This window comes from Columba livia, chromosome 25, assembly GCF_036013475.1.
Source record: "Columba livia isolate bColLiv1 breed racing homer chromosome 25, bColLiv1.pat.W.v2, whole genome shotgun sequence".
NCBI classification, from domain to species: Eukaryota; Metazoa; Chordata; class Aves; order Columbiformes; family Columbidae; genus Columba; species Columba livia.
Genome location: NC_088626.1, coordinates 418,756 through 446,614, shown reverse-complemented (window position 1 = coordinate 446,614; position 27,859 = coordinate 418,756). Strand labels below are relative to the sequence as shown.

The window sequence follows — 27,859 nt, the reverse complement described above, 5'->3', positions numbered from 1 at the left end:
TATTGCTAATTTATTCTCTCAGCCACGTCTCTGCAAATACCTGCGGATGATTCCACGTGCACTGAGAGCGGTGAAAAGCAGCCATATGTTACCATGCTCTCGTTTTCGACCAGGGGAAACCGTGCCTGGCAAAGGGCTCATTTTCTACAGCCACAAGATCACGGCTGATCTCCTGGCGCTATGTTTTACCCCAAGTCCTCTGGAACGGTGTCATCTATCCAGCAAAGCAAAGTACCTTTAGCGTTTTGGTCGGGCATTTTTTACAGGCCATGTTCCTATTGCTCCCCCTCGTATTTCACGTTAACAGGCGTCTATAAAACACGAGGCTGGTTCGCGGGCAGAGACCGGGAGCCAGACACACCAAAAGATCCTGTTCTCAGGGTGGATTTTCACCAGCCCTGCAAATGTTGAGCAAACAGCAGCTGATGTGTAACTCTCACAAACTCGGCAAGACTACAGCAAAGTGAGAGGCTTTCAAGTCTTCCTGGCAGAAGGAGAATCACAAGCTTTTGTGAAGCAGTTGTTTATACACTAAAGCACGTAACAGCTACCACATACGACAGAAATTCAGACAAACTTGTAAAAAGTCGCCCGCACAATGACAACAATGCAGAAACGGTGGAAAAACAATCGCAGGCATGTGCAGGGAGAGCTGGTGCCGGTAAGGGCGCGGGACCGGCGGGAGCCCGTCCTTGGGCGGGATGCGGGGGACGCCGGGCACCGGCTGTGCCATTACCAGTTAACCCTGCTCTCTGCTCTTTGCGGCGCGGCCGCCGGGCACATGGACCTGGGCTGCTCTGCATCGCGGCGTTCGCTCAGACGTGTCCCGCGCTCCGTCCGAAGGGACAGAAGTGCTCAGTGGGATGTGGGTGGCAGGACGCTGGGGGATGTCCCTGTGGTCAGAGGTCCCGTCCACAGCTCCCCGGTGGATGTGGGAAACCCCTGGAGCCACATCCGCCGGCCTGGCCCGGGGACAGGGGCTGTTTCTGGACACCTCTGTGGGGATGAGTAACGGCGCAGGCAGTAAACACGCTGCTAACTTTCCAAACAGCGCCTCTGCACCGTCCGGCTGCTTTTCGGCCATTAACCAAAATACACTTATCTCTGGCTCCCTGGCCTCCGGCGGCTCCTGTACCCGCTGCCCTCCTGGGCCAGGTTTAGCTGCACTCAGTAATACCAGATTTCGAAGCCCAGCAGGACTGTCCGCGGTCAGAGCCGACCCCTCCTCCTCAGCCCACGAGAGGCACCCACGGACCCACAGAACGCGGTGAGCTGGAGGGGACCCGTGGGGATCACCCTGTCCAGCCCCGCAGGGCTGCCCAGAACTAAACAGTGTGACTAAGAGCGAGTCCTCCCAGCCCAGGGCTTGGTGTTGGCCGAGGGTGGAGAGCACAAGCCCTTCTGGAGCCGAGGAGCTGCGCCCGTGAGCTGGAAATTAAAGAAAAAGGAGCAGGGCAACAAACCGCTGCTGCAGAGACTAAACCTGCTGCACACATCGCCACGTGAGGCCGGGCAGCTCCGTGGTGTCACATCGGGGACACTACGGGCACTTAGAAAACACAGCTTTGGGAGTGCTGAGCAGGACCTGCATCACCTGGGCAGCAGCAGAAAGCACCCCATGGCCAGGCCTGAGCAGGTCTTGCTGCGGCGCTGTACGGCGGTCTGAGCAGACAGACACACGGCAGGTCTGCGTGCGCAGCCTCGCAGCTAGCACCTCTTGCGACAGTTCTCACCTGCAGTTTTAACTGCTCATTATATTATATATTCTGAATGTAGAGCTTTCCCGCATGCAACAAAGGCCAGAAGCAGAGCTTGAGATGTTCCAGCTCCAAGTCCCACGCAATGCTGGAAGTTGCACGAAGCTCATTCTGCAGCGAGTCAACGACAAACCGTCCCATCGCAGAAACAGAACACTTCTCGTCTCGCTGCACAGCGCAGGAAAGTTGGCAACTTCACTGTTAAACTCGCCTGTGACTGCTCAGCGCTGACATCAGCGTGATCTCACCACTGTAACTTGAGCCCTCTGGCTTCTTCTCCAGACTGCCTTTAAATACGGGCGCTGGAGCCAGCGCAGCACCGACCCCTCCGGGCACTCCCGGCAGCTCCGCACGTAGATGAAAGCAAAGAGAAGCTGCAGAACTCCAGCCATGTCCACGTCCCTGCGCGTCAGCCCCTCGGTGCACGGCTACCGCTTCGACACGGCCCTGCGCAAGAAAGCCGTGGCCAACATCTTCGAAAGCATCAACCAAGAGTCCCTGCAGAAACTCTTCAAAAACTCTGGGGACAAGAAGGCGGAGGAAAGAGCCAAGATCATCCTTGCCACCGACCAGGACTTGGAGGAGAAAACCAGAGCGCTAATGGCTCTAAAGCAGAGGCGAAAAGACAAACTGCTCCAGTTCCTAACATTTCGGAAGTACTCCATTAAAATTCACTGAGCTGGCAAAGGCAGCTGAAATGGAGGAAAACATTTCGGGACGGGACTGTTAGTGACCCCCCCGCCACAGGCGGCATGTTCCACGGCCCCGCGGGCTGCTGCCGGGACGGGGACCTGACCGACCGCACGGGGCTCAGCCCCGCTGAGCACGCAGCGAGCCGCCGCGGTGACAGCAGCAGCGGTGCCGACAAGCATCGGAGCCACCACAGCAGCGGTGCCGACAAGCATCGGAGCCACCACAGCAGCGGTGCCGACACAGCAGCATCAGTGCCAACGCAGCAGCGGTGCCGGCGGCAGCATCAGTGCCAACGTAGCAGCGGTGCCAACAGCAGCAGCGGCACCAACGGCAGCAGCGGTGCCAACAGCAGCAGTGGCACCAACGGCAGCAGCGGTGCCAACAGCAGCAGTGGCACCAACGGCAGCAGCGGTGCCCGCAGCAGCACCGGCGCACACAGCAGCACCGGCGCACGCAGCAGCACCGGCGCTGACGGCGGCAGCGGCACCGGCGCAGCGTGGCGGGCAGAGCCCGGCAGAGCGAGGACGCTGCACACCCAGGTGCGACCCGAGACCTTTGGACAGACTCGCTGTTCCCTGTGTCACCTCGGTGCCTGCTGCCGGCCGGGAGGGACGTGCTGGAGACCGACCAGCAGCTGATCACGGCTCGCTGGGCACTAGTAACACGCGCGGCAGTGCACCTTCTGGTGCAGCCAGTTCAGCCTCCAGGGAATGCATTTGCTCTAGAGACACACTGTGCAACTGTGCCTGTTCTTTCTCAACCTGTACGCGTGCACTATCAACTGTTTGCACAAAAGCAATAATAATGACATATTTCCCTGAATTTACTGTGAACTTCCTTAGTATTTTGTTCACATTAACACTAGAAATCTAAATATCACAACTACAGTTCTTATTTGTATAAATTACAATAGCTATTAGACAAGTACTTCATGGTAATATTTTATGACAGCATTATTATTATATTGACTATAATTTATTGCATATGGCAATCTGAAACTTAATAAATTATGAAGTAAACATAAACTCTCTTGTCTGAAGTTCTGGGTTCTGGAGGAGCAGGGTTACACTGTCGGCTCATTTCATGCAGATTCTGTTTTAAGAGCAGAACACCTCTGTGTAATAAAGGAGAATCACACTTTCCCAGCAGTGTAACAGAAAGTCGGCTCAGATTTCGCAGAGGGGCAGCTCCTCGGGCTCTTTGCAGAGCAGACCGAGGGCTCAGACTCCGCTCCGCATCACCCAGGAAGCAGGAGTGAGTTACAAACGCTCTGGCATCGGACTCGGGTTTTTTGCATATTATGCCGTAGCATTGTGCTGGAGTATGTTGAAAATAGTCAAAAATAGCCAAGACTAGTTATTTATAACTATGTCCTCTAATAACCTGCTGGGTTATAAAAAACATTCCCATGACCCTGCTTAGAGCAACAAAGATAAAACGATTCAGAAGAATGATAGACCGGCCTGTTTCTTTGCCTACAGTAAACAGTCCAAATCGCCTGTAAGTCAGGGAGACTAGAAAAATCCTTTAAATGACTTAATAGCATAGATAACTGTAATTATTTATGGAGTGACGAAGCGTATCCAAGCACTCCCTGAGATGCCCACGCTTGGGAGCACAAAGCGCGGGGCGCGATCGGAGCTGCCCGAGCGCCCTGGGGCTCCCAAAGTCCCTCGGCTGCCGCGGTCACACCTGCCCCGGGAGGGGCCTCGGAAAGGAGCTCTGGAGCTCTTCAGAACCCGCCTTGCTCAGAGAAACCCGGTTCTCCGGCATTTGACCCGTCCCAAGGCAGCGCCCCACGCTGGGCTGCAGCTGTGTCACCCACTCAGGTCACATCCCCACCAACCACCCGTTTCCCACGGTCACAGACGTCCCTGTGCCCATATTCACATGTAGCCACGTGCCACCAACGCCAACGCATCATCTGCCACTTTCACCCCTGTAAAAGCGAACCTGCAGGAAGGTGCGAGCGCAGCAGACTGAAAGCAGCACCAGCCCGAGCCGTCCTGCCCAGACACCCCTGCTCACACACATTCGCATAGCGTGACTGACACGGCCCTGCGACTTGGGGACTTCACAGTCCCTCTTGTCTCATTACATCCAAATTATTGGCCCGAGTGGCATCCCTGATAAATAAAGGCCGCTTACAGAAAAGTTATGTGTTTACTGGATTTTTACAGTGGAAAAGAGCGTTTTCCCTGGTCGCAGCCTGCATGCTGTTTTGGTGGGTCGGTGCTTTGCAGGAGGCTCGGCAGGAGTTGTGATTCACGGCTACGGAACTTTGGCCAAGGGAAGCGTGAGGTACAAGCACCCCAGCCCTGCAGACCCTCGCACCCGCGGTGCTGCCCCCCCCGCGGCCGGGGCCGCTCGGAGCCCCATCCATCCCGGCGCTGTGCTGGGCGATGCCGCGGCGGGCTGGGCCGGGCTCCGCATTGTGCCGGGCCCTTCCTGAGCGCCCGGTGCCGCAGACGCAGTGTCTGTCGGCGCGTGTGCTGCATTCACCGGCTGCCCGGACAGACATGGGGCCCATTGTCAGCATCCCCACCCAACAAACGGAGGAAAAGGCTGTTCAAGGTATTTCCTCCCTCCAGGAGCCGGGCGTTTCCATTAATTCTTCTCCGTGAGTCAAGCTGGCTGTACTGGGTGTCCCTGTGTCCCGGCATCCTGAGGAACATGCGTCTAAATGGCTAATTTTATCTGGCAGTTCCAATGCTGTGCCATGGGCAGGAGCGCGGTGGGGGGGCGGCTGTGCACCCCCCTTGGCCAGCCATGCCGAGGGGGTCCCCACCGCGGGCAGCTGGGGACAAGGCACAGAAAGCTGGCACAGAAAACCAGAAGAAACCTTTTTCTGCACAGACTCTGGTTTGCCAGACCGGGACGGCGGGGAGCAGCTCGCGGGGCGCTGGCATGAAGGAGCCCAGAGCAACGCCGGGTGGGTTACAGCACACAGGTCCCACGATCCGCCCCCTCCAAACAGCCATCCCCACCGCTCCAACAAACCACTCCTGCAACCCTCCTGATGCTGGGAGGATGGGGCTGAGCAAGCCAGCAGTGCGGCTCAGCCTGTCCCTGCATTCAGGAGATGGGGACGTTCCCCGGTCTGAACACCCTGTGCTGTGACCTCCTAATTTCTGATGAAATCAAACCCACACGACACGAGCAGAGTCCAAGGGAAGCTCGGCCAGCCCCCACCCGGCCAGCATTTGTGTGCGGAGGGACAGGGCGCTCTGGCCAACACCCCCGGGCAAGTTTGCCTTCCGCGCCATTGAGCAACGGGCAGGTTAAAAATTGACATTGAGCCGAACTGCACACCTGCCTGGCCCGGGGGCGCAGGCTCTCCTCGGCAAAGAGGCACCCGCGGAGCGAGCACCTGAGCACGAGGCATCACTGGCCCAGGGCACGGCAAAGCCGCCCCCCAGCCTGCCCTGAACTGCTAGAGAGCTTTGAGTCAGCGTAGGTTTCACGGAAAAGAGCTGATCTGGGGTTTCAAAGCATGAATGCCTCCCATGGCAGCAGAACGCTGCTACGGTGTCACTGCGAAGTGATGGACAAGGCTATTTAGGAGAAGAAAAGCCTCTGAAATATGGTAGCTAATAGGAGATGGCAGAGTTGCCATATATCTTTGTTAAAAAATGAAAGTTAAGCTATTACCAGAATCTTAATACACAGCCCTGAAAACCACCCTTTTTTCCTTTGAGCTGCACACCGGGCTGGTGCAGGTGTGGGGCGAGGATGCTCTGCTGCAGCCGCCCAACCTCAGCACGTCTAAAGCATCAGAACCCCAGTGCCAGCTCTGGGGATCAGGCATTCCGAGGTGTCCGTCTGCACGGCTGCTCTGCACAGAGGGCGCTCCGGGAGCACACAGGGGCTGCGAAGCTGGCAGGGCTGGTACCGGGCGGCACACGCGCTCCCCCCATGCCAGAGGGTTTCTGGTGATGCCAGAGGGTTTCTGGCGCATGCCAGAGGGTTTCTGGCGCCTGGCTCCTTGGCATGCGGGGGACCGGGCAGTGAGTCAGAGCTGAGCCAGCGTCACCTCCCGGACTCCGGCTCCTCAGCCGCCCACACACGGGGAGCATCATCCAGTCACTGAGCAACGGTTGGGACTCGCACTGCATCCTCCCCCGCGGAAAAGCCGCTGCCTTGGGATGACCGAGCGGGGCCAGCGCTGGGGGTCGGTGACTCACGCTGAAGCAGCTGGTTCCCAAAGACAAAATCGCCAAACTACGCTTCCTTGATTGGACACGTTCTCCAACTGGGTTTCTAGTTAGAATTCACCTGGCATCCTGAATGGCAGAAAAGTTCTGATCCAGATGCAGTTTTTTCTCTCCCTGTCTCTGAGCTGTAAAGCATGAGACACAATCTGTCACTTGACGCACGTGCTGGTGAGCCGCCGGACCCTGCGCCGCAGCCAGAACTCCGGGCAGCTCTGATTTACACGCAGCCGCCTCGCGCCAGCATCGCCTCCTGAGCCGCTGTGCGGGATGCACGGCGCTGCCAGGGAGCTTGAGGACAAACCCACAACTCAAAGGCACATGGAAATCCTGACCCAAGCAAAACCTGCGGAAAAGTCCAGGAGGCTTGAAGGATTTTGTACAGAAATAAAAACCTTGACTCTATTATGCAGAAAGCGCTGCCAAACATATGCTGGTTTTCATCCTGACTCAAACAATAAGCCTCTTCCCAAACGCTAAGTGTTTTAGCTGCAATAAAAAGTATGCAAAAATGCATTATGATCGCAGAGAGACATTTGTCAAAGTCAAGGACCAGGTTTGCCCTGGCTAACTGGCCAAAAAATATAATAGGGTGGTTGTTGCTTTTTGGTTTTGTGGGTTTTTTTTTTAGGAAAGTGAATAAAATGTGATCTGCCATCTGAAATATATTGTCTGCAGGTGAGATAGAAAAAAAAGACTTGTGTTGCCTTGAAGCAGCTTCCACACAAGCTGCACCAGGGGCTGCACCACGGGGGCTGCACCACGAGCTGCACCGCGGGGGCTGCACCAGGGGCTGCACCAGGGGCTGCACCAGGGGGGCTGCACCACAGGGGCTCCGCTGTTTCAGGCTCTGTGCCTGGGACACCCCGGGTTCACAGCGGTTAATCCCCATCTGCGCCCCCAGACTGAGCCTCAGCAACCCCCCCGAGTGCTGCCGGGAGCGCTCCTGTTAGAAACCTCGACACGCTTGATTGCAGGGCTTACAGTTTGCCGTAAGTAAATAAATTAAGTATAATTTAGTATTTGATTGTACGATTTACTGTTCCCTTCTTTACAGCTTCTCAGGTGGATGCCCAGTAATTGAGCTAAATGAAGAGCCCCATTAATTCCCAGCGGCTCCCAGCGCCGGCCTGGGGAACCTTCCACCCGCCCCGGGGGTGTGGGGCCGGGAAGCCCCTCTGCCCCACCTGAAGGGCAGTTATCGCTGTTGGACTGTAATTAGCGCCCCAGGGCAGAGTACGGACCCACCTCACAGAAACCCGGGTGACTTTGGCCCAGAAGCCCCGGGCCGGCTGTCACAGACCGAAATTTAGCTTGGCTGTTATTTTTGAGACCCTTTCATTTTAAATAATGTAAACTATTTTTTAATAAGACATTAAAGCTAAGTCAAGTACTTCAACCTGAAACAGTATCCTATTATATTTTAACAGCTTCCCGGTGCTGAATCACACTGCGTACCTGAAGGCTGGCTTACAGACTGGGCTTAACTTCCCTTCTGCTCTCAGCTATGCATGGTAGGTTTTGCTTAATATAAAATTACAAATTTCATCCTTTTGTATACTATTTGAGGTCAAGTGGTGCTCCTCGCACTTCTCTAATCATGTTAATCTCTGCTGCAATGCTGTTCTCTGCAATCCATTGTGTAATCGACATGTTCGCGTCCTCAGGAGTGGTTCAAACACAGGCCTTTAAACTGATCACTCAGAGTCCCATCCTACGGCAATTACAGTCACAGCGTGATCTCTTCCCACACAGCTTCAGATAAGAGTCCACAGGTATCAACGCCAGATGTACCCTTACCCAGGCAAAGTCCCATTTGCCTGAGTGGGAACTCAGGTTAAACATCAGCCGAGAGCTGCCACGCACAACTGCAGCCGGCCAGAAATCCCACACTCTCACATCACAGTATCACAGTATCACAGTATCACAGTGTGTTTGGGATTGGAAGGGACCTGGAAAGCTCCTCCAGTGCAATCCCCCCATGGAGCAGGAACACCCAGATGAGGTTACACAGGAAGGTGTCCAGGCGGGTTGGAATGTCTGCACAGAAGGAGACTCCACAACCCCCTGGGCAGCCTGGGCCAGGCTCTGCCACCCTCACTGACAAGAAGTTTCTTCTCAAATTTAAGCGGAACCTCTTGTGTTCCAGCTTGATGCCATTACCCCTTGTCCTGTCACTGTTTGCCACCGAGAAGAGCCTGGCTCCATCCTCATGGCACTCACCCTTTATAAACATTAATAAGGTCACCCCTCAGTCTCCTCCAAAGAGCCCCAGCTCCCTCAGCCTTTCCTCATAAGGGAGGTGCTCCACTCACTCATCTACATCACGGATCAGTTACACCGCTTACGCAGCCCCGGCCGCCCCGTGCCAGCGGCGCCACCGGGCGGCCCCGCCAGGGACAGACCCGGCTCGCCGGGCGTGGCCCCGCAGCCCCGCTACCGCCGGCGTTCCGGGGGTGCTGTGAACCTTCCCGGGGCTCCCCCTTCCCTCCCTCCAGCACTCGGCGGTCCCGGCAAACCCCCCCGCCCGGCGGGCTGGGGACAGCCCTGCGACCGCCCGCGGCCGCGCCGCCCTCCTGTGGCTGCGGGACCGCTCGAGCCGGACTGGAAACCGCTTAAAGATCTGGTAATGTGGCACAACCGAGTAACTAAAACCTACAGCTGCTGGCCTGCCGTTGGCCCGGCGGTGCTGAATGCTGCAGCCTGGTGCCGGAAGCCACAGCAACTCTGCAGCAATGCGAGAAAGAGGCTTCTCAGGAAAGGGGTTTTACCCTCGGTTGTTGTTCTCATCTCTGGCTCAGCAACACGAGGATGCTGCAGAGGTGGAGACAGCACCCAGAGAAAGGGACGCTGGTGGGACACGCGCTGCTCTGGTACCACCACACCTCACCGTGCCGGGGGCCTCGCCACTGCTGGGATGTGTATAGCCACAGCGGAATTTGTGCTCAAGTAGAAACAAACCTTCGTTTTAAAAGTCCTGTGAACAGCAGGACAGCATGCAGCAGGAACAAAAGGCTGCAGCATTCAGCTAAAACCCCTTTGGAAGGAACCTTTTGAGCTTCGGTGCTCCTTGGGGACCCCACTGGCAGGGCTTGTGCCTTGGGGACATCTCCCCGTTTGTCTCGGGTCGGGGTGGGCGCTGTGCAGGAAGCAGCATGTTCCCCCACGCCACGGGGGAACGGGGACGAACCGGCAGCCAGGCACACTGCAATACACTTTATTCCCTACCGCAGAGGTTACTTATCCCGCTACACACTGATTGGTTGGCGGTGGCCCCGGTTGACCGCGTGCCGTCCCGGCAGCGATGCCGCGCTGTCCCGCGCCCGCTGGCCTGCGAACAGCCACTCACCGTGACCAGGGCCCGTGGCTCCCCGGGCGAAGGGCCGGTCGCGTCCCCGCAGCGATCACCGCTGGAAGCAACAGAGATTACGCAAGCGCTCCCCAAGAACGCGCATGTTTCATGGGCGCTATAAACCACGAGGCACCCACACTGCATCAACAAAATCCCGCACAGATTCAGAATCAAAAGCACCCTTGATTCACTTAAAGGGACATGTCAAAACCTCCCTTAATTGTGATAAATCCCATCCTTTCATCTGAGAAGGTGACATTTCATGGCAAGTGAGCCCAAGAAATTGAGTGGAACAAGGAAGAGCTTCCTGTTTCATAAGTGATTTCCTACAATGAACAAAGCTCAGCATGAAAACAGCGGGCTGCATGCCTGGTGCTCAGTCTTTTTAGGTCTCTGTTGATCCCAGGCAGGCAGATGGAATTCATCACAAGAACCTAATCAGGGACACTGGGACCTAGTTGCATCTACAGGGAGAAAATATCAGTTTTGGGAGCCGTTAGAAACCTGCCTCCCATAACCACACTGTTTGCAGTTTACAGACCGTTTCCCAGGCAAACCAGCGATGGGAGTTGTGCACAGGGGCCCATTAACCTGGGTCTGTCCGTCTGGCCCCAAAGCAAGGAGGACTGTCACCACTCCAGCAGGCAGAGGGTGCACAGCTCGGGGACAGGATAACGAGCATTCGAGGAACTTGGCCTGTAACCAGGTGCTGCTGCACTGTTCCCCCAGGACAGACATTTGCCCCAAGCTCCAGGAGTCTGGAAGTCAGGCTGAAAATCCCCTTTCTTCCCCAGAGAAGGGAAGAAGCCCTGGGAGCCTCCAAGACCCCCCCCGAGCCCCCAGCCACGTCATCACCAAACCACAGCCCGCACAGCAGCGCCAGGGCCCAGCCGGGCAGCCTCCCCCAGAGGTTGTAGGTGCAGACAAGAGCAGGTTCTGCTCCAGAGCTGATCTCACCTCCTCGTCTCCTCCAAGGCTCTGCCAAACCTTCCCCTGCTCCAGCCTCCCCCTTATGAAGGACCAGATGAGATGCTGCTCATCCTCCTCCCCCTGGCAGGTGTTTCCCCAAGGAGCCCCTCCCAGCCCGTCCTCCCCCCGCAGGTGCAGAGCCCTGAACGCTGCAGGAACCAGTGTTGCAGCCAGCGAGGCACAGCCTGCACAAACGCTGCGCCGAACCCCGGAGCCGCCAACCAGGTTACAGAGAGAGGCAGATGAGTGACCCGCTGGGTCCCGCCGCCCCAGACGGGTCCCGCCGCCCCAGAGGGGTCCCGCAGTCCCAGACGGGTCCCGCCGCCCCAGGCGGATCCCGCAGTCCCAGGCGGATCCCGCAGCCCCAGGCAGACCCCGCAGTCCCAGGCAGACCCTGTACCATCGCCGCCTCCTCCTGCCGAGTCTGCGCGGGGACAGCGGTGCCGCTGCAGCCCAGGAGAGCTGAGCCGTTGGGAAGGGCCTGGAAGGCAGAGGAGCAACAGCTTCCTAAAAGGGAGCAGGTGCCACAAATATTGCCGTTTATTCTGCCCGCAGGTCGAGCTCTGGCAGCCAGGGATTTTCACACATTGTATTTGCTGTTACCTGATAAACAGATTTGTGCGCAAGGTCTGAGGTGCCCACGGAGCCTGTGGCACGAGAGAGTTAAAGAGGTGTCTTGGAGGTGAGAAAACAGGGCTGGGGGTGTTTCCATCCCCCGAGCACTGTCACTGCGAATATCTGTACAGACCTTGTATTTCATTAACACACCGGGACCCGCTGCCTTCCCACAGCAGGGCACCGGGGCCACCGGGGGCTGCCAGCGCGGCACCGGCCGCCTTCGGGGGAGGCTTTTTTGAGCTCTGGTGGGTGGAATTGCAAAGAGGAAAGTGCTGAGCCGGCTGGGAACAAGCTGTTCGCCTGCCCCCGGGGCTCCCTCCCAGCAATGTTTCAATTCCAGCTCAAACTGCCAAAAAAAGGAGCTCCTTAACAAGCAAAGCTGGGAGGAAGGGCAGCTCCATCGCCCTTCCTGCCCCCGCGGCCACGGTGCCCACCATGGAAAACCCATCACCGCGGCCGGCACACACCAAACCTGCCAGATGCTGCTGCCCTCCTGGTCTCCCCTGTTTCTCCCAAAGGAGCTGCTGCCTTGGTGCAGCATCGACCGTCCCACGGGAGCTGCAGCCTTCCCTGCTTCGTGCTCTTACAGGAGACTCATTCTTCGTGGTTTATCAAACCCAGCGCGTCTCCAGATAGCGGAAAACAAGCACCCCAATTATGCCTCGCCATTTGTCTGACGTTTTCATTATCCCCGACGCGGTACCCATCAAATACTGCCTTGTACCGAAAGCCATTTCTGTCAAATTAAGTTAAAAGGAAGTAGTGGAACACTAAAAGCTCCACATCTAATCCTGCCACCTGGAAAATCAGCAGAGAAATATAATTTTGTAGTCTTTCAAATTAAATCAGATTCTGGGCTCTCTGCTGATGAGTTAATCCAGCGCTGAGCGGAATAGCTCTGCTCAACCATGGCCGGGTCCAGGCACGTCCAACGCATGGCAAAGCAGTTCCAGTTCAGAGACACTGTGTTTAATGGTACTCTCCCCTATTTCTTCACGCGATGACGTGCCTCAGCCGTGCCCCGTTAGGAGGCTCCGGGCAGGAGGCGCCGGCACCGCAGAGCTGCTCCCCGCGCTGTGCAGAGCGCTGCAGGGACCGCTGCCCGGTCACCAGGGCCCGCTGTGGCCTGGGTGGCCTCGTCCTTCCCTGCAGACCCCGGCTGCTGCTCCCGCGCCGCCTGTCTCCACCAGCAGCCCTTGATGCTCTGCACCAAACCGACCCGCACACCATCTTCTGTCTCTGTTCTCCTTCAAACCTATGGAGCACAACCAGAAGTCTCTCTCACGCTTTATTTTATTCTATTATTTCCCCCCAATTGCGTTTCATATGAGAAGTCCGGAATGCCACGTCTGATCTTCCCCGGGCGTCCCACGGGTCTTTTGGGAAATCTTAGACCAGCCGCATTAGAAGTAGCAAAAATAATTGAAAGTGTGAAGTGCTGAGTGAAGTTTAAGGATCACAAAGTGTTTCTTCTTTTCTTTGCCGTTTGCCACAATTACCGAGCACCTGAGACTGCGAAGCTGCTCCGAGCCTGCAGGGACACTGCCAGTGACAACACACACTGCGACAGAAAAGCAGAAACGAGGCAATTTCTGCAAATAATCACAATTAAAAACAGAATGACAAGGATAAGTATGAATGAGGTGGTTCATTCTGAGAAGCTTTCCTGGTATCAGGAGAGATGATCTTAGCACAATATGCTGTTTTGGTTTGGTTTCTGTTTTGTTTTCATAATTTACAATGTGTTTCAGCATCTATAAAAACATCCTTCAGGCTGCCAATGGCAACAGGACCCAGAGTGGTGACAACGTAAGAACATACGTCCTCTGCCACCGTTTACCCAAACCCTCCGCTTTGCACCGAGATGTCGTTAAATAATAACATCCAAAGGCTGGACGCGCATCCCGCACGCGCTGGGGCGGTGGCAGAGGAGCCGCCGCTCTGCCGCACCCTGCAGGATGGTGCCGTCACCTGCTGTCACCTCCCGTCGCCCACAGACGTCGCCTTACAGAGCCCATCTCTCCTGGGTGCCAGCCTGCCGAGGATGAGGACGGTCCCCGCGGGGAGCAGCGCCCCAGGACGGCGCACGAGCCTCATGGGCACCCGAAAACATGTCACGTATGACGATAGTGACATTAATCGAGACAAGCTGCACGTGTCAGTGAGGACATACAAGTATCACTCCAGTGGACACATGCTGCTATTCTAGAGAATTAACCACCCATCATGATAACAAATGGCAAGCAAAGGCTGAGCAGGAAGCAGGCAGTAATCTCTGCCCAGCGTCGCAGCTGTGACTGTGAGAGGGGGCTGGAGCCGCTGGAGCTGTTTGACTCTCATGAATCGTGACGGGGAGGGAGAGGCTGGAAGCCGCTCTCTGACCTCAGTCTCACTTTTTCTTGTGCAGGGAACACAGTCTGCACTGCTGCTCCTCCTGCGCTCACCACCGATGCTCGACGAGGACATGAGGAATTTATCACTCCTCTCCGACAGGCGGTGATAGATTATCTGTGGAGCCGCGGAATTTCCCCAGGTCTGATATGAAATCCATCTCCTGGAAATGTTCCCCTAGCCACACAGAGGGCTATTTGCAAAGTGCCAGGTCCGCCAGCACACAGCTTTACCTGCAATCATCTGGGCTGCAGCATTTTAATTTGTCTCCTCTAAAGAGACCCAAGGGTACCATAAGAGGCAGTTGCCAGGATTCAAAGGAGACGGCAGAATTTGATCTCTTTCCATGGCCTTGTATGTAATTATTGGAAAGAGCGAGGGAAGCAACACAGACACAAAGACTCAGAGAGGTTAAAAGAAGTTATTCAAGGCCAGCAGACAGAAACGTCCCTCTGCGTGGGTTTGGGGGCGGCAGCGGGTACCAGGGTGAGGGGTGCAGGCAGTGGCGTGCAGCGCTCCAGCAAGATGCGCTGCAGTGTGTCCCAGGGACAGACGCCCTTGGAGGGGCAATGATGCCCAGAGCACCCCAGGGACAGACGCCCTTGGAGGGGCAGTGATGCCCAGAGCACCCCAGGGACAGACGCCCTTGGAGGGGCAATGATGCCCAGAGCACCCCAGGGACAGACGCCCTTGGAGGGGCAACGATGCCCAGAGCACCCCAGGGACAAGCCCGCGAGGAGCCCCTGTCCCGCAGCACCTCCAGCACCATCGCCCGCGCAGCCCAGGGGAGCTGCTGTGCTGGGCTGCCCGCCGCCCGCGCGGTGTCCCTCTGCAGCGTGACTGCAAACGCTGCAGCTCTGGACAGCAATAACACCCCAAAGCAGTTTGTTTCTCTCCTTTTTTAATTGCACCTTGCCCCAGGGCACGACTGCTGGTGGCTGAAAAACCATCTCAGGCTCTTGGCAACACGCGGCTCATCTGTCTTTAGCTGTATTTATCTGTATTTTAACAGCCCAAGTGACTCCTCAGCACTGCAGGAACACTTGGGAGAACTCCTCACGTGTCATCTAGTTTTAGTGCTATTCTATTTCATTTGCTACCTTACTTTAATCATTTTTTAACACTCTTCTAGTTTGCATTTCCCTCTCTTTTCATCTTCATCTGTTCCTGATATTTTATTTTTCCAATAAACTAAGTAATTTAATGGCCCTAATCCCAAGCCTCCAATTTAGAGCACGGATGTGGAGGCTGCAGAAAGAAGTCCCAATTTAAATCTGTCAGTCAAACATAATTTAATCTGTCATCATCTTTATATCTCAAACTGCTCCATGGGAAGGAGACCATGACTGGTATTCAGTTTACCTCTAAAACACCCAGATTTATCGCTTTCTAGTGCTTGCTTTTCTTATGCAGGGGCTACTACCCAATGACAAAGTTGTACAGGCTCTGGACAACACAAAGTCATGGCGGTTTAGGTCCGGAGGCGGTTGCACGGGGCTTCGAGAGCCCCAGGACGGCTCCACGGCGTGGACAGAGTGACGAGCTGAACGGGAACGCCCGCAGCTCCTCCCTTGGCTCCAGCTGCTCCGTCCCACCGCGCAGGACGTCCACCGCGACGCTCAGCGCCGCGACGCTCAGCACCACGACACGTGCGCGCTGCAGACCCACCCGCGCGAGCAGCAGAAACGCCTGTCGCTGCCAGCTGCACCGCCTGTCCAATCCCCCTCCTGCTCAGGGCGCAGACGAGGAGCACCATCGCGCAGAGAACGTTCCACGGGGCTGGCTGCTCGAGGGGCGAGCTCCTGGAACCAGCCCGTGTGAGGCAGAGCAGCTGATCGCCGTACAAGCGCGGAACGCTGCTCCATCGCGGCTCCCGAGCCCCCGGGGCCGCAGACACGGAAAGGGCTTTTAGGGGCCTCAACAGGCTGCCAGCCCTGCGGGTCTGTCACCTGCCAGGGGGCGGGACTGTCACCTGCGAGAGGGCTGGTCTGTCACACGCGAGGGGATTGTCACCTGCGAGGGGGCGGGACTGTCACCTGCACAGTGGGGGGTCTGTCAGGACCGTCACCTGCGAGGGGGCGGCTGCACCCCCAGCAGCGCGGGGTTCCCCCGCACCAGCGCTGAGCCCAGCCCGGCACTCAGACGTTTGATGGCGGGAGGTCCTGCCCCTTTGCTCCACCTCAGAACAGAAACATAAATCCAATGGCCATGTTCTAGTTTTCTGCAATAATATCTTCCCCATAAATATCTTCTAAATAGTCCCAACCTCAAAGGCAGCACTAATAAAAGCACTCTTTATGGTTATTAGACAAGCGAAATGTCCCTGGACTGAACAATTATCTTCAAGTATCTGTTTGGAACTGGCAGGGAGTGGAAATCAGCTTCTTCCTCCCCAGGTACAAATCCATAATGAAGATTTATTTCCGGGGCGGTGGGAAGGAGGCAATCCCTCTCCTTGGGGTGAGATAAGGAGAGAAGAAATAGGACGGTACAAGTTAATACCACAGCATCTGGAAAAGCAAATGATTTGCAGGAAGAAGGGGCAGGAGGTCGCTGGCCTAGAGCAGCTTTAAACAAGGCAAAGGGGCGAAGGACGGGTTTGCTCGCTGCCGCGGGAAGGGACGCGGCGGCCGCCCCGCCGTCCCGCTCCGCCCGCGCCCGGAGACTGAGCCCTGCTGGAGACGCGCTGCGAGAACGAGCCGGGTGGCGTTTTGTGGGGACGGCATTCTTCTGTCTATTTTGCTTCAGTAAAATTGTTACTACAATAATTCTACTTTGGTAAAACGTATAAAATTGCCACGAAACGAAGCAGTTGACGAGAAATCGCATCACTTGTTCTCCAGCAAAGCCACAGCGACTCTGTCATACTGCCCTATGCAAATGCAATAATTTGAGAACCAGACGAGGACAAAGGTGTGTATTAGTGGGAAGCGCGGAGGGAGGACGCCGCGGCGCTCGCCGGGACTCGTGTCGTGCCGTCGCCGATCGCTTTGCTCCGCCGAACCCGGGCAGTTCTGCAGCAGGCAGAGGAATCTGTTGATGCTCCAATGAGGTCCTACACAGCAGTCAGCAGGAAATAATGGATATCAATTACACAGCTGGAACTGCTGACTTGATCGGATTCTAGAACTCTTTACTCCAGGGGTCTTAATAACTCCACTGAGAGAAGCGCCGTGTCTTTTCCAGCAGCGCGCTCCAGTGTTTACAGGAGCAGGCGGCAGTTTGACCGAAGCTCCCGGAGTGTCCCGCAGCCGCACGAGGGGGCCGGGGCCGCTGGCAGGCGCACGGGGGCTCTTTGTTCTCTGCTGCCCGGATCAGTTTGCCACGACGTTGGGAAAACGCCACCGGGAAGCAGACGGGTCCCCTCCCTCCTGCCTCCATTCCATTTACAGCGCAGGGGGTTCCGACCAGTGATTTAACACAAGCCTCGGGGCGCGGTGCTGAAAGACGGGGCCACCTAGGAGAAACAGCCAGAAGGGACCAAAAAGCGTCACCTTTGTCTAACACTTGCAGTCTTCCATCCGCATTTTTATTTAACCCAGTCGCCATCTCAAGCACTGCGAGCAGAAATGCAGCCTTCTTACACGGCACCTTCCCTATGGTAAATCTAATTAAACAGCCATTAAAATGTGTGTTAGCTCGATTATATCAAGGTGACCTGGAGCTCCTGCTAAATGTTAATAACAGCGTTCGCCACTAACTGGCGTTCAACAGGGAGCAGGCAGCACCATTTCTATTCATGCAGCCCTCAGATGAATCTGGTTATTAAAGTGCTCCGTGTGCTACAGATTCCCAACTAAACGGGTATCTGATTTTGTGGGGGCAGCAGCGTTTCGTGTGCCCCAAGCGCCCCCAGCACCCAGCTGGGCTCCGCTCGAAATCTGGAATGATCTCCAGTCTCAGAAGCGCATGCAGTTCAGCCCATATTTGCAGACCCCTGCACTCCCAGCACACAGTTCAGCCCATGTTTGCAGACCCCTGCACTCCCAGCACACAGTTCAGCCCACGTTTGCAGACCCCTGCACTCCCAGCACACAGTTCAGTCCATGTTTGCAGACCCCTGCACTCCCAGCACACAGTTCAGCCCATGTTTGCAGACCCCTGCACTCCCAGCACACAGTTCAGTCCATGTTTGCAGACCCCTGCACTCCCAGCACACAGTTCAGTCCATGTTTGCAGACCCCTGCACTCCCAGCACACACAGTTCAGTCCATGTTTGCAGACCCCTGCACTCCCAGCACACAGTTCAGTCCATGTTTGCAGACCCCTGCACTCCCAGCACACACAGTTCAGCCCATGTTTGCAGACCCCTGCACTCCCAGCACACAGTTCAGTCCATGTTTGCAGACCCCTGCACTCCCAGCACACAGTTCAGCCCATGTTTGCAGACCCCTGCACTCCCAGCACACAGTTCAGTCCATGTTTGCAGACCCCTGCACTCCCAGCACACAGTTCAGTCCATGTTTGCAGACCCCTGCAGCCCTGGGCTCCGTGACCTGCTCCGTCCATGCCGGCCACGGACACCCCGGGGAACAGAAACGAAAGGAAGGGAAGCGGTAGATGTGGGAGATCGCTGTTGGAAGGGACATATGTGATATAAATGAACAATTCGATGCAGAAATCTACTGAAATTCACAGGGGGTAATGAATTAAATTAAGTGGAAAGGATGGCGTGAACTGGAGATTTGCTATAGCGACTAATGTAATTAACCTCTACTGAAACAATTAAGCCCCCTAACTTGTGCTGCAGGAGCGGAGCAGCCGCAGGGGCAGGTGTGCGGCACCCGGCGCGGGGGCACCGGCACCCGGGCGCTCTTCCCGCTGACACCGACCCCCGTGTCCCGCCCCCGGGACGCCGCTCTGCGGGGACAAACCACGCGGGATTAGGGACAAAGATCACGGTCACAAAGACCCCACAAAACGCTGCAGCCCGCTCCCCTGGGTCCTGCCCTGTCTCCTCAGAACCGCCGCATTTTCCTGCTCTCAGCAAGGATTGCTTCACACCAGTCAATAAAGCAGCTTTGTTGTCTCCAGTTATTAATTCACTTTTATTGGCTGCAGTGCCTTTCCGTGGTTTAGTACCAGACAGCTCACACCAGCAGAACGGCTTTTCTTTTAGGTTATACAGGAATGTCTGACTTTGCCAAGCGGGCGCCAAGGAGCAGCAGAGCCTGCGGTGCCGGGGTGCAAAACGTACATCAGGCGGTGACAAAAGGAGTTTGCTGTTGCTTTGTTGGTTTGGTTTGTTGTTTTTTCCCCCATTAGTTCTCCTAATCATCCAAAGGGCGTTCGTTTTCTGTTTCGCGCTCTGGATGAGTTTGACTCCCCCTCTCCCGCAAGCGCGCGTGCTGGTGGGATCCATCGCACCCGGCTGCCCCGCTGAAGAACGGCTGGTGTCGGTGGAGCGCTGCAAAACCGCCGATCCCTTTGGCCCCTTTCACTGCTCAGTGCACATGGCTTAAAAAGCATGAGATTTGGATTGATTGTTTTTTTCCATTCCTAAAGACGTGCTCTGAAATGACTGCATTGTGAAAGCATTGCTCTCTGTGATAAGGCACAGTTTTGCTGTAGAGCAATTATTTTGAACACTGCTATTGGATTGACTGTGAAGGCCCAACAGCATCACGCAAGGTAGCGGCAGTACTGGAACGCCAGGTTCCTGCTCCGTCACTCTGGGTCCTGCTGAGGCCACAGGATCCCAGAATCACAGGATCCCAGGGACTGGAAGGGACGTGGAGAGCTCGTCCAGCCAAGCCTGCCGGAGCAGGAACACCTGCGCCGAGCCCGGGCGAGCTCACCCCATCACTAAATCAGCGCAACAGGCACCAATTCTAACTCATTGCACCTTGTCAACTGCAGTGAGCAGCACAGCTTCTCTCTAGATTTGATTATAGCTGTATCACTACCGAAGGTAATTGGGGGACATGTCATTAGTCTTACATCAAGCACAGCCTGTATTTTTCTCAGTCATATTTACTTTAACTTCACAAAGGAATAAATCAAGTTCGCAGTGATATTGAACAACTGTTGTGAGTAGGCTGGAATTCAGCTGTCAAAGGAAAGAGAAGGAAAAGACCAACAATGGGAAACCAGCGAACGTGTCTGCTCTGGAGGCACCGGGCGCAGGGTGAGCCGCGGGCGCTGCGCTGGGGAGGGGTGACGCTGAAGGTCTTACAGGTTTATCCAGCTGTCTGGGGGTGTTCATTTCCCTGGGAGACTGACAGGCTCCTGCAAAGTGTTTATGTGAAACCGCTGAGTCTCTCTGCCTTTAATTACACCTGACAGCGCATTGACACTACCATGCATTTTTAAAAGCTGTTTGATTCTGTCTGTCTCCAGATCGGCAGCACAAGTTGGTCCAGCACACCTTCCCCCCCAGCCCCTTTTCCCGGCGCCGCAGCGGAGCTCCGGAGAGCCCCCGGACCCGGCTCCAGCAACGCTGCACCCAGCGGGAAACACCCGTTCCAGCCCCCAGGCCCATTGGGGGTTCACTGGTTGCTGGTAATGCAGCCGCCCAGAGTCACAACAGGAAAGGCTAATAATGAGGGAAGAAACACTTTAACAAGACTGAACTGGCTGGAAAATCAGCACCACGCTCTAGGTCAGCAGTAATTCCCTCCCTAGACATTTAGCTCCACCAGAAACGGCTTTTATTTAGGAATAAATGAATTTAGTTCTCAGCTGCTCACTCGGGGCACGGGACAACACAACTCCTGCCATAGGAGCCCCGCTGGCACCTGCAGAGATCAGCAGAGGACATGGGATCCCGGGCACAGCATCGACCAGCACGGGGGACACGGGATCCCGGGCACAGCATCGACCAGCACGGGGGACACGGGACCCCGGGCACAGCATCACAGCTCAGGGGACACCCACCCCGCCGGTCCCTGGCCCACGGCAGCAGCCGAGCGACAGTAGAGCTTGGCCGCGTTCGTGGGAGCTGAGCTCACACAACTCGTGCCTATTTGGTTCCTGCGCTCTGGCAGGAGCCCTGATCGAGCACAGCTCCTGCCCTCCTTGCGTTTTGTGACTTCTATCTTGCACATATTTGTTTCAGCCCATCTCCTGCTCGAGCCTGCAGCCCTGTGATAAGGCATCACCTGGTCTGTGCAGTCTGGATTTTATTGTCTCCGATTTTTATTGTGTACTTAATTACCACCTTTTTCAATGAGGTGGGTTTGTTGTTTGTTTTGGTTTATTGGGTTGTTTTCAGCTGAGGGGTTTGGGGGCTTGTTTTGAAACACAATGCTGGCAGGTGAACTGTAAGGGGTATAAAGTCCCAGCGTCCACAGCAGAGTGAAAGGCTTCAATACCTTCGGAATGTGACGCATTCAAAAGCTGTGGAATAATCTGGGATGCAACACATTCTGTGGCAACCAGCCTTCCTCACATGCTCATCAACAAGCAGCTTCCAACGCAGCCCTAGCAGGGACGGCAACGCAGCCTTAACCCAGCACCGTGCTGAACATCACTGTGGTCTCAACAGGTTCTTCTTCCCGCTTTATCTCTACCTGCAGAGCTGCATCCGTAACGAGCTGAGGCTGCTGAAACCTTCGGCAGTGACAGTCAAATCTCTTGGCTCTGGCAGGTACTACTTAGCTCTGGAAGGGCGATATTACTCATGTAAACACAGCAGCGAGAGGTTTGAAGAAGCAAGTGGTAAATTCCAGATTTGGGGGCAGCAAAACACAATTCAGGCAGAAGGGCTTGAGGAGAAGTGTGTAATCAGATCTGCAGCACTAGGAGGGTCATTTGCATTTCATCTGGACAAGAAAGCATAACTGAATTGACTACAACAGTCCTCTCGAGATGCAGCTTGTAGACCGAAGCTTTATCTCTCCTCTGTGACAGACGCAGCGCTGACGGGGGCGCGTCGGTTCGCAGACACCAAGTGACAAATGAGCGTTTGCCCAGGAGCCACCTGCAGCGGGACAGACGGTCCATCGCAGGAGCTGCTCCTGCTGCGCTCAGCGCAGAACCTGCAGAACCTGCGTGCTGGGGCGTTCAGAGAGACCGCCCGAGCGCTCGGGGGGATGGGGCACGGGGGGGGGACCCGCGATGATGGGGGCACGGGGGGGGGAGCCGACCAGGCTCTGGAGACCCAGAGAAGGTCTGCATCCCTCGAGCCCCCACGAGGGCAGGAGCAGCAGGGCGAACACCCCCAGTCAGAGATGGAGGGCACAGGATGTTTAGAACTGAATTTAGAGCAGTTTCCATTCTGGTCCAGCCCTGTGACAGTGATGCTGGACGCCTCTAATGAATGCAAGTGAACACGGGTCTGCCTGCATGATTTGCATCTCTCTGGCTCACCCATCATTTCCCTGTAGTTTGCTAACAATAAGTATTCACATAACTCATTTCTGTAAGGACAAAACAGAGTGTTATTAATGTTTTGTTTCCCTTCACATACACGCCAGGCATTTATTGAATACAAACTTGAATAAGTAGGTGCCATCCAGAAAAGTAAAGCGGTATTTCACAGCGAACAACGCACAGGTGCTGGTGGACTTGGAGTGATTTTGCACCATTAAAATCCATCAGTTGCACATAAATACTGAAGTAGCAGGAATTCCAAACTGCACTTCGAGAGAACCCGAGTTACAACAGATCCCTGTGCTCCTCCTCGCTGGGAAATCCTGCTAGTTCTGCTATGATAGGATAATGCTCCAAAGATTTCTTTTTTGTTTCTGATTTCTTTGTAATACTTTCCTACTCAAAACACACAAATCCTGCTGATAGAGCCACACGCTTTTTGGTAACACTGCGATGCTGCAGAGCACGATGCTGGAGCATTTACTTGTAACAATCCTAGGAGGACAGCACAATAACTGCTGTGAATACATACATATCTTCCTGATGGGGAACAACAGCCTGGTAGCCCCCAGGAGATCAGAGGCAATAACTGAAGTGGACATGCTTTTCCCAGCACTTAGTGAGCTTTTAAATAACAGTTACTGGGGAATAAATGTGTGCTCCCCTTTCACACTTTTTCAAGGAAACAGGATTTTGGGGAGGCAGCCGGACCTCCCATGGTGACCAACCACCCACCGAGCCACGGCCACCACCAGCTGAGCCACCACCACCCGCCGGGCCACTGCCACCCACTAGGCCACCACCACCACCCACCGGGCCACCGCGGGACGTCTGCGGGCGAGTCCCAGGGCTCCAGCCCTGGTGCCGCTGCTCCCCGGACGCGAGCGGCAGCGCTGGCACAGCACATCGTTTACACCAGAGAAACGGAACATGTGGAGCAAACCCGGAGGAGTGGGGCAAGGACAAACGAGCTCTGCGTCCCGCTCCGGGCAGGGTATCGATTCCGACACGAGGACAAAATGAAGAAGGATGACGCGTTCCGTGTTATTGATCCCATCTATTGGCAAAGGCGGCAGGTCGCTCCATCCTCCTCCCCTGCACAGCCAGGCGGCCCAAAGCCATTTATCCACATGAACGTTTGTGTGGACGGCGTGGACACCCAGGGTGGCCTGTGACCCCCTGTGAGAGGCGACGGGTCTCCCCGCTGCAAAAACCAATTGTGGCTGAACAGACTGAGCCGAAGAGCTTTGACAGGAACACAAACACATCCGGTCTGCTGCCCCCAGTCCTCTGGGATTTGGTCTCATTTGTTTTGATCACAAGAACTGAAACTTGGGCTTACGACGGAGTCCAGGCCAGAAAACAAGTCATTTCTGAATGGCAAGGTGATTTCTTTTCCAAACATATTACAAGTTACAGTTCACGCACCACAGTTTAATTGCATTTGCCCTCCAGCCTTTCAATTAAAAATAAACCAGAAGCCGCATGTTCAGAATGGAAATGAGAAGGAGAACAAATTCTCATAAAGAGGAAAATGCTGTGTTTGGAGAGGAAGAATAATTATTGCCAAAGATACAATAAAGAAGGAAGGAGTATCACCCTACGTTACAGCCAGGGGCCAAACGTGGGCTATTCAGACCTTTCAAAATGAGCTCACCGCACAAGCAGGGGCAGAGGAAAACTGCAGGTTATCGCAGAGCTCACGGGTCACACCGGTTCACCTGAAGTCCGAAATGCAATGGTGAAAACGCTGGGCTGGCACTGGTGAATGCCAGCACGCCCCACGGGGACCCCGCGGGGACAGCCGGGAGCCGCGTCCCCCGCCACACCCCCGACCCGGGACCGCAGCGCTCGCCTCGCGCCGGGATTGGAGACACGACCACGACCCAAACCCTGGAGGCTCGTGGCCCCGAGTGTCAACCGCCACAGCCCCGCTTGCTGCGGCTCCACAATCTGTAACGTTCTCGTGGTACTTCAATCATATCCCACTTTCTGCAGAGCCATGAATAGAAGATATTTTAATAGGAAAACCAGGAGGGAAGACACCCATTCTTGCCATATGAATAATATATGTCATGCCAAGCGCAGACCTTGCGGAGTAAAATAAGACACTGCACATAAGCTGAGAATAATTACATACAAATGACCTCCTAATCTCTCCAGTTCCTTGCTCTGTATCCAACGTTGCTCTCATTAAACATCCTCAGAGGATTAACTTGGGACTTCCCCGCCCTGAGAACGCGCCCCCAGAGCGATGTGCCATGGGGAGCTTCCCGCGTGGGACCCCCAGCTCCTCTGGTTCTGCAGCTCATTAAATACATATTGTAAGTTCACGCGGCATTGGAGGCACGACCAATATGGAAATATTGCTAGAAATCCACTGCTGGAAAAACAAACATCACAGAACAGGAAACACGCCAAAAGCAAGAGTCCCTGCGCCTGTGGAGCAACAAGCGGGGTGTGTTGGCAAACAGATCCATTCCAGAAGGAACACAAATGAGGTAATTGAGCAAGCATTGAAGGCATCCCGTGCAGAGCGGGAAAAGCCTCTCCCGAGGAACGACAGGATCCATTCTGCTGCCGCACCCGCCCCCAGCACCGGCCACACGGCAAGGGCTGCCCGGGCACCAGCACCCCCAGCACCGCACCGACCGCGGGCGCCAGGGATGCCTGGCTCTTCCTTCACATCACCCCACGTCCCACCCACACCACACAGCCAAGGCCGCCGCTGTCACCACGTCCTCTCTGCAACCAACCAGCCTTCCCCCTTCCCCCATTCACACGTGGTTGTACTTCTGCTCTAGGACGCTGGGGCCACCAGAGCTGGCCACCCCGAGGCTGGTCCATGTGGCCAGCGTTCCCTGCTGCCCTGTGCGGGACCCCGGGTCCACACGGCAGGGCCACCTTACACCCGCCCATGGAACAACCACCTTGTTCTGAAGGACGCAACATACCCCGTGCCTGTGCTAACGATCCTAACCAACAACGACTGCAACTTCGGTGAAGCAAGTCCCTGAATAAACTGAACAGTGGGCATTACTTAAAGTCAGCATCTCTCAGCACGCCAGCTCAGCACAAGCTGCTTGTGGACATGCAAATAGCAAGAAAAACAGCAAGAGAATAAAAAAGCTTCAGTTACTCACCAGGCCTCATCTGCTGAAGTGCGGCCGTCATGCCTGCGTCCGCCCAGGGGCTCCGGGCTGCTGTCCCAGCGGGTCCCCGCTGCCTCACCGACGGTCCCGTCCCCAGCTCCACCATCACCTTCCGGCCAGGAGCACGTGGAGCCGCAGCCCCCATCGAGGTCCAGGTCACGCGGCGCTTCCAGCCCTAAAAGCACTTGGCTGCAGCACCTGGAACCTGATACACAAGCGCGGGAGTCGCTGCTCCAGCAGCTATTTACAGCTTGGCTCGTGCCGCGCACAGAACGACCGCAGGGCTCACAAAGTTACGTACCGCGGGCTTATTAATAAACCCCCGAGGCCCAACGCCAGCTCGTTGAGTGCGGTGCCAAGGCCACCGCTGGCAGCTCGACAGCCGCGGTAACAGACACGGCACATCCGTCCCAGAAACGCGGCACTGTGAGCTGGAGCTGGGCCACGGCGCCGCCGGGCCCTGCCGCCCCATCCGCCTGCATGACAGCGGCAACGAGCGCACACGTAAAGCAGTATTGCAGCTTATCTCAGCCCTCCCGTCCCAGCACACCAACAACTACCTGGTCTCTGTCACCCTCCCCCAGGGCCCTTGGCTCTCACTTTATGGGCAGGCTCAGCGCCGGTGCTAATGAGCCTGGCTCGTTAGGGCCAGCTGAGCTCAGGGGTGCGGGCAAACCCTCACTGGAGCCGCTAACGAGCAGCAACCTGGCTGAGCCGCAGCATGGAACCCAGCACAGCTGCCAGGGCGGCGCACACTGCTCTGCAGCTCAGACACTGCTGAACAACCAGGATCATTAACGTTGTGAGCTGATGAGGAGGAAAATACTGAACAACTACAAAGTCTGCTGTTTTTCTTTGCGGCACGGATGAACACCAGCACACGCTGCAGAAACCAGCACTTTTTGCACTCTGGATTCATTCTAAGGCTAATATTTTCTCTACAGAAGCCACTCAAGCTAATATGTAGGACGTACAAAAGCACTATTTCTGCTTTATTAACAAGTGGCTTTGCAGTAGCCAAGGACATTGCAGAGGAGCCAATCTGCCAGACCGCAGGATAGCAACGAGTTAAACAGTTCTGCAGCGGATCGGGCAACAAGCCATCCCTGTTACTCCTGGGCGTGCTGCTGTTCTGCGCCGGGTTCCGGGGACCGTGACCTCCAGCGTCCGTGTTGTGTATGTGAAAGCACTGGCAACAACACACTGCCTTTCCACGGTGTCCGTCACGGCAAAGCTGCCCGCCCCGCCAGCCGGGCTTGTAGCCGGTCCTGATGTGTGGCCACCGCCGCTCCGAGAGGGCGAGACGCAGCAAGTGAAAAAACACACAGCGTGCAATGGGAACCGCAGGAGGAATTACCTGGCCAGGAAAAATGAGGCAAAGTTTGAGGGGAGAAGAGCCAGGAGATATTTAATGGCCCAGACTGTCTGCTACAGCATCAGAAATAATTGCACATCCATTCCACGGAAATGCCACGCGGGGGCACAGGGCTCGTCAGTGACACAGACCGACACGGTGCGTCATCTGCACTGTCACACAATAAATCTTTCCCAAAAGGCCAAATGACTTAATAAGTCTCGGCTCCTTCTCCGTGCCAGCTGCTGAGTGTCAAAGTCTGAAAGCAAGCGGTGCCTGCGGGCGCTGAGCTCCATCACGCCCTGCGCCAGCACCGGCGCTGCGGGGAGCTGGAGGCGCCGCGGGAAGCTGCATGTGCGGGGTGCAGCCCCAGCTGCGGGCGTTGCGGGTGAGCACACGGCATCGGAAACAGCAGCGATGGGAGGCAGCGTGTCTGAGACGACAGGCGAGCCGCGCCAGAGCCGGGACCCGCAGCGGCTGCAAGTTGTACATATTCCTTAACCGTGCCTTTAATTAAATAGAATACTTGCGCTTCATATTAAAAATCACACAGCGGCTGACTGTTTAACACGTACACTGGAGCCTGCCAGCAGGGGAGTGGAGACACAGCAGCTCCGGAGCTGCTCTGCAGATCCACTTCCAAGAGAAAAAGCTGCTAAATTTCTCAGAGGCTTTTCCCAATGGCTCTCAAGGGACCAGCAGCGGGTGTTGCTATGCAAAGAGAAATGGGTCAGAGCCGCTGGTTGGAATTTAAAATGTTACCTCCTTGCTCACCACGGGTGCGCGGAGGCTGCTGGGAACAGACCGGCGCTGTCTCGGTGCGTCCGCCACGGTGCCCTGGGTGCCGGCGGGGCCACGGGGGATTCCCTGAGCCCCGCTACCATTCCCAGCTCTGCTTTCCGTCTGGTGCCCTGGGTGCCCTGCCAGCAGGGCCACGGGGGATTCCCTGAGTCCTGGGGGATTCCCTGAGCCCCGCTACCATTCCCAGCTCTGCTTTCCCGTCTGCCCTCCCGGGAGCTGCTGCGGCTCTGCCGGTGCCGGACGGTGAC

General features: G+C 55.8%; 2 protein-coding genes across 10 annotated transcripts in view; one reads left to right on the top strand and one right to left on the bottom strand.

The window, feature by feature from the left end:
- Positions 1-27,859, bottom strand: part of ZMAT4 (zinc finger matrin-type 4) — a 101,840-nt gene that overhangs the window by 16,093 nt on the left and 57,888 nt on the right. The window lies entirely within an intron of this gene.
- On the top strand, positions 1,872-3,475 carry TCIM (transcriptional and immune response regulator). The gene has a single exon (XM_005510840.3). The coding sequence runs from the start codon at positions 2,115-2,117 to the stop codon at positions 2,433-2,435; it is 321 nt and encodes a 106-aa protein (XP_005510897.1). The 5' UTR covers positions 1,872-2,114; the 3' UTR covers positions 2,436-3,475.

Excerpts from the sequence above, each read along its gene's own strand:
- TCIM (XM_005510840.3), top strand. The coding sequence starts at position 2,115 with ATGAAAGCAAAGAGAAGCTGCAGAACTCCAGCCATGTCCACGTCCCTG.